This window comes from Semicossyphus pulcher, unplaced genomic scaffold (assembly GCF_022749685.1).
Source record: "Semicossyphus pulcher isolate SPU_LCO1_2020_fin unplaced genomic scaffold, fSemPul1.0.p SCAF_9, whole genome shotgun sequence".
NCBI lineage: Eukaryota > Metazoa > Chordata > Actinopteri > Labriformes > Labridae > Semicossyphus > Semicossyphus pulcher.
In genome coordinates, this window is record NW_027211770.1 from 15260612 (window position 1) to 15267833 (window position 7222).

The 7222-nt window shown below is 42.0% G+C and overlaps 1 protein-coding gene across 1 annotated transcript; it reads right to left on the reverse strand.

Moving 5' to 3' along the window:
* Positions 1-429: 429 nt before the first annotated feature.
* On the reverse strand, positions 430-6782 carry rcc1 (regulator of chromosome condensation 1). The gene is made up of 10 exons (XM_069656096.1): positions 6722-6782; positions 5719-5818; positions 5152-5339; positions 4861-5040; positions 2322-2418; positions 2102-2224; positions 1857-1997; positions 1570-1689; positions 989-1141; positions 430-633 (listed from the first exon to the last, which is right to left on the reverse strand). Exons 2-10 carry the CDS (start codon positions 5798-5800, stop codon positions 458-460), a joined length of 1260 nt encoding a protein of 419 aa, XP_069512197.1. The 5' UTR covers positions 5801-5818; positions 6722-6782; the 3' UTR covers positions 430-457.
* Positions 6783-7222: the final 440 nt, after the last annotated feature.

Below are 7222 nucleotides of genomic sequence, written 5' to 3' on the forward strand. Positions count from 1 at the left end.
TACTGAGTAGAAACGTCCTGTCTGAACCAGGTTCACTGGATCGCTGCTTTGAAGACAAAAAAAAACTTTAAAAAGACAATTGATCAGAAGTCATTAAAAGGCTCGCACTCACCTCCTTTACTTACATGCAAAAAGCCACATTCAGCAACATCACATAAATCATCTGACAGTCATACTAATGACTTTTAATGAAACCAAATCGAACATCCAACGCTAGATTAAAAAAAATAGTCTCTTACTTGTCATGATCTAACAAACATCCACGAAAACCCCCCCCCCCCCCCCCACATCAGGAAGAGAAGAGTTCTCATAAAAGGGCCTGAGCCTCTCACCTGAACGCCTCACACCCCCTCGGCTCAGACAGTCACATACAGATTAAGCCCCTCCCCAGGTTTAGGCACGTGAACAAGGCCACCTCGAAACAGATCCAAAGATCACTCTCTGTCTCAGAGGGACATCAGCTCTCCTGCTTGTCTTTGACCAAAAGGACTGTGTGCTGCCCTCCGCCGGACGCCATCAGTACTGCACGGTTCTCCAGCTGCTTGCCTGTCATCTTCACCGGGTTCCACTCATCGTCCTCCTCTCCTGTGCCGAGCTGCAGGTTGGTGCCCATGCCCCAGGCGTACACTGACCCTGAGTGAGCACGGCCAACAGGAAGTGGAGTCAGCATCTTTTAAACCCTCTCGGTCATTGCAAACATAAGACAAACGCAGGTGACACAATATCAAATTGTTCTGTAGAGCAACAAAAGGGGTATTAATCTTACATCCAGCTATGCTGAAGTGGACGCATGTTTGGGCTCTTACATTTGAGAGAATAAAGATGGTCATTAACCCTTCTCTCACCTTTGCAAACAGGCGTCAGATCAGATACCACTCATTAGTCCTTTGACTTATGTTGGAACATTTTGCTGTTACGGTATGGAGATGGTTACACTCCTTAAATTAAAGAACAAAATACTTTTTTGAAGCTGCATTTTCTCTCTTACCTTCTTTTGTGACAGCGTAGCTGACAGACGCCCCGCACGTCACACTGCAGGCCGGCTCCATCCCCGTCACAGGTGTCGGCTTGATCGTCTCTTCAGCCTCTGTGCCGAGACCAAGGCGGCCGTACTCTGCTCTGCCCAGGCTGTAAACCCGGCCTAAAGGAGGGAGAGAACAGGGGTTCATTTATTGTTTATTTGTCAGAGTACTTTAGATTAAAACCACCATGGTTTCTATTAATACCAAAGTATTGATTTCTCAGAGAGGTTTTAGGAGCAAATTAAACAAGTCACATTTTTTCTTCTGTGATTTTATTATAGTTTTCTCTTATAATGCCTGATATCTGGTTTTATTTTCAGCTCTTTTCCAGATATTTTCATCCAGGACAGGATTATGATATTGAATTGCAAAAAACATGGGCTCAAACACTGTCAACATACTTTACACATGCTTATGTAACTTATGTTGTTAGTAGTTACCTGAGTACTTAAAATGGTATCACAGTCTGATAAACATACGTATTTAGTTTAACAGCCACAGAGTGTTTCTCTAGCTCCGATTAGAAGTGCAGTTAGCTGGAGCTTACCTTCAGCGTCAAGGCAGAGTGAGTGATGTTGCCCTCCATGGAAGCCCACCCAGGAGGTGGTGGAGTTTTTGAAGCACGTCAGTTTTACTGGGAAGAAGGACGGCGTGGTGCTTTCGTTGCCTGAAGAGACGAGTTCAACAAAAAAGTGTGAGCACACAAACAAGAACTTCATGATGTCAAAAACTTTACAGCAATGTGAGCGACTGGTAAAGCATTGCCAGGAGACCAGTACAGATTTGACAGGACCTGGATGAATGTATATGAGAACAGTGTTGTGCCGTACTGACCCAGCTGGTGGTAGTTGGAAAGTCCAAATCCATGAACATGCCCCTCACTCGACACAGCAAAGGTGTGGTACGAACCACAGAAGGCATCAGTGAAGCGGACTTTCTTTTTGAAGTGAACCATCTGTGGTTGCAGCAACTGGTCTGAAATCAAAGACACACACAGTCAGTGAGAACGACACAGCGACGTAAGTTACACTTTCAGTCCATCATGAGTCGATGTGTTCCGACATCCTTGCGTTACATACTGAGTCCTCTTCTGCCTCCTCTGTCTGAAAAACACCACGGCACTCTTCCCAGCTGCCCCTGCTCTGCATTCCCCGATGAGTACAGATTTCCCTCCATTGTAACCAGGATCAGGTGGTCGTTACCTGTTGGAGCGATAATGACACGATGAAAAGAGGAACATTGGTTAAGATAACATGCTGTCCACACACAACAGGGGTCACTAAAGACAACGTTTCTCACCTGATGCAATTTTCACAACAGCCTCTGTGACGGGGAGTTTGAGTGGAACGTTTGATGGTTTCATGGGCTCCAGGAGGCCGATAACGCCGTTGTTATCCTGGGGAGAAGAAGGGGTCCGGCCTTTTAATGGTTCAACCCAGAGATTTGAAATGAACATTGTTTTGGGTGGTGAAAAGAAGTGTTACGACATCGATGTAAATGGGATCAGTATGGTCACCAACCTTCTGTTTTCTATAGTTATACCTGATCATTTAAACTGAGTAAATTAGGCAGATTTGTGTTTACTTAAAATCACTTTTTAGTTGCTTCTTTCGTTTTGAAAAGGAAATAATCAAATCCCTTCCTAGCTGCTTCTATATTGTCACTGGATAAAGTGCCGTCTTTTTCTTGAATGACTCATCAGCAGCTAGGATAAGTAGCAGGAGAAGCGTGAGCTGCCTTAGGAAAGAGGACTACAACTGGTTATAGTAGACATGATTAAATCAAGAGCAAAAATGTCTGCGACAGAGAGGCAGGAGACAAACACACGAGTTAATGGAGGGCGGCTGCTTTGAGAAAGCACCTGAGGCTGATAGGATGAAAGACAGAGAGACATTATAGAGTCCTGCAATTCAAGACATTTCATTTTGTCCCGTGAATGAAACCTAAATTCTAATTAGATGTATAAATTGTTAATAAGTAGTTTGTCATAACAATGTTCATGCATAATTTCAGTTCTATCAATAACACGTGGGGATGCAGACGGTAGGCAGAGGTAATGGAGACGTAATTGCCAATGTGCCATTGAGTATTAATAATGACAAACAAAGGAGTCATCTAGCGGGAGTGATAATATGTGCTGAGGAGAAAAACAATTAAGAATGTCATAACGAAGGATCATTAAACTCAGTTTGAATGTCTTTACTTTTCTTTTTACAATTTAGAGCTATTTTTATCTGTATAATAATGCAAGGACAAAAATGGCAAATAAGCAACAACTTTAAGAGATGTGTTTGTGTAGCTACACGACAAAGAGACTACAGATCAGACACGTGGACAGGAGAAAAAATAGAAGGGCAGAGCATCTCTGCTGCAGAGGAAATCAGGGAGGTCTGAGGAAAGAGTGATTGGCCTCGCAGGGTTAGGAAGGGAAACTGATGAGAGGATGTGTCGCAGACGAGACAAACCTAGGTGCTTTGTGTGCTGTGTTATTTATAGCACAGCAGGAGGAGAGTCTAACCTGGAAAGGTTTGCAGCAGGGCATCATTACATAAATCTGATCATATCTGTGTGTAGGAAAATAACTATGGGTTTGACATGTTGCATCATGAGATAGAGAGGGAGGAGCAGGACATGCCACTCTCATTTAAAAGGCAGACAGAACATGCAGTGTAAGCTAAATCACTTAGTTCTGCTGTAGTACAATGTAAAGTCGAGTAGGGTTGTGCAATATTTAGTATTTTCATCGTATCAACATGTGCAATAAACACACGGCAAAAGACCTAAAATGCAATGAATAAGAAAAGACTTTACAAGCACAAGTGATGCATTCACACCCAGCATCTAAACATTGACTCATCAGATGGAGCTCTGCATACATGAGCCATGCAGTCACGCCGCTTTGGTCATTAAGATGAAGCTCCTGAAAGCTGTCGAACTACCCTCCGATTAATTGGTGTCAATTTGTTGGCGACTGTGAGGTTAGCCTGCACAACGGTTGAGGAAAAAGAGTCAAGACAAGAGTTTGGTTGATGAAGACTTTTTTGTGTATGTAAAGTTCTGTCTATTTTTCACATCTCATATCGAACTGAACACATTATTGCACATTGCAAATGTCCTCATTTTGGAGCTCTGTGGAAGAGGCGAGGATGGATATAAACTTCAACGTCAGAGTTTTTTCCTCACCGTTTGCTTTGCTCGCAAGATTAGTTGGAGAAAAACATTAAATATCTAACAGCTGAGAGTTTTGTTGACATTGTGCTCAGTACAAGAGATGGACTAACTCTGAGAAGTTGTTTTGTCTGGACTCAAGAACTTAACTAATGACAAATACACATAAGGACATTATTTGTCACTTGCTTGAATTCAGTCAAAAGTAACTCTAAAAAACGTACATTTTCATTTAACACCTACCGTAAAATCCGGAATATAAGTTCAAGTTCAAGTTCTTTTAATGTATTTACCCAGAACTCAGCGAAGAGCTGTATTGATAGTGAATTCTTTATCCTTAGGAAATAAAAAAAGAAGGAAGGTGGGAGGTAGCAGCAATCTATGAATAATGAAGGGCAGACATTTGAATTAAATGAGATAAATAAGCAGGAAACCTCAACAGGAAGAGAAGGGGTGAACTTTGGTAATGCAAATGTTCCAAAACATCATAATAAGGAACAATCTATGAGTTTAACAAAAACTCCAACTTAGTATTATTTAAGATGGACGCTTGTGGAAGTGATGGTCAGGTGTCCATGCAAAGCGAATATGCGTAGTTATTAGTACAAGTTTTACGGAAAGAGAGGACTTCATGAAGTTACACGAATCACTAGTTGAATTGGTCACTAACCCTGAAGGAGCCCCAGATGTACACGGCTCCATTCTCTGTAAGTGCAGCTGAGTGGCTGTCCCCCGCAGACACCTGGACCACCTTCTCATCCAGTGCCACCTTTCCTGGAACCATCTCAGACACCTCCCCGGATGTGTCCCGCCCCAGGGCCCCCTCGTCGTTACAGCCAAAGGTGTAGACCTTCAAAAGAAAAAAACAACATGAGTGTATTAGTAAATTTTAAGACATGTACGCAGGGAGCCAGAACGACAAGACCTCTAGTTCACAAGAAGAAGACAGATCCCGGCTTACATTTCCGGTGTCGCTGAGGCACACAGTGTGCATGCCTCCAGCAAACACTTGCACAATTTTCTCTGGCAGGGGCACAAGGGCTGGTTTCTTCCTCTCAATGATGTCCTGTCCTAGACCCAACTGTCCGACGTCACCCTGGCCCAGAACCAGAACCAGACCGGCCTCTTTACCATGACTGCTGTGGGAAACTGTAACACACGCATACACAATCTCATATCCAGTTGATTTCTTTGACATAAGCTGTTGTTATTCTAACAGGCACTTGACTGTGGCATGAAAAAACAAGTATAGACATGAGACATGTTGCAGCTGGTTAAAAGTGTGGGGTTTGGGTGCGGTGTGCTTACCAGCAACAGTCCTGCCAATTAACTTGGTTTGTGTCGTTACATTGTGAAGCAGATCTGGTTTTCAGGTTAGAAATATGTCAGCTGTGTCTTCAAATTAAGTCTCATTAGGACTTTATAAGCAAGGCTAGAAAGCTAATAAACAATAACATTGATTTGTTTTCAGTGACTTGCAACATGGGACTAGATCAGTCTGGTATTTTTCAAAGAGCCAGTGACTTACCTTTCTTCACTTTCTTGGGTCCTTTATCGTCCTCCACAATAGCGTCAGACTTCCTCTTGGTGGTGGTCTTCCTTCCAGGCATGACGGCAACACTTTAATACTTTGGGAAAAACAAAAGAGGAGTCCGATTTCAATAACCCATCACTGTCACTGAGTTGTATCGTTGATGGAAAAAAAAAACACATCACAGAAAGGGCATCAACCTGTCCTCACAAACGAAGCCAATCAGCACGCCACTGAACCTTTTGCAATGTTGTGGGAATTTGACTGCAAGATATATTATGGTAAGCAATATTTACATTTCCATAGACTCACACATGATTGACATACACTATGAGTTCTTATTTTGGTCGTAACATTCACCAGGAGCTGTTGGGGTTCAGCAGCTGTCAGTCATATCAATGGTTTCTTTCACTGTACAGACAGCTGTGCTTCATCTGCTTCTCCCCTTATTACACAGAGGACACTTAATAATTCAATCTGGAGTCAACTAAGCTCAGTAAAAGCCACAGTCTTTTCAGATAGACGGTAACCTCTATTAAGGACTTGTCTTGAGTGCTGTCAATGCTTGGTTATTTAACATCAGCGGGATGCATACCGGTGTTTAAAATAGGCAACGTGATCTAACGTTGGCAGCACCCATGTGTCCTTGCTAACATTTAGACAGCTAGGTTCAGACCAGATGCACATGACTGAGCTTTTTCTAGGTCGTAAATTGTACAGAGGGCTACAAGGAATACGATATAACATAAAAAGTCATGTTATAAGCACATAGCAAATGTTTGTTGGCAATAGCTGGTCTCTATGGAACATGCTAAACGTCCTGAGCTGATTGCTAGCCAGCGCTAAGGTTGACTAGCTAGCAGCGTTAGCACGCCTTTCGGGAATGAATGAGCCAGAATAACTTAATTTATTAAATTAACTGAACACACATTGCATGTAGAGCATTTATTATTGCTTGTCTCTTACAGTTGGACTGTTGAGGAGCTTATAATTTACAAACCTGCGATAATGAAGAAGTTTCAGTTTGCCTAGAAGCGAACGTGCGCAGCCTGCTCCCGGTCTTGATTGAGAAACTGAACTCACGTACTCACGTACAACGTCACTTTCAGTGGGAACCCCTGCCTCCTTAAAGAGACAGTAGCATTCAACTCTGCAGTGGTGGAATACAAAGTCTACACAGATAATTTACTTAGAAGAGTCCATTACAAGTTTAAGACCCTCCCCTAAAGTCATGCATTCAAAATTCAATTTACACTTTTAATATTAACAAACGAAAGTAAAAATACTGATTATGTCGCCTATATTTTTTATCTATTATTTAGTTGTTATGCTGATGTATTTACATGGATGTATATTTTAACTACTGTTAAGTAGTACAATCAGTATCTTTATGATTTATATCTCCACGATTAAAAAATATTTTTCACTTTAAAATGTAAAATTATTTGAAAACAACATAATAACGCATTATACCTGAAAAATGTACTTAAGGAGAAAGCTT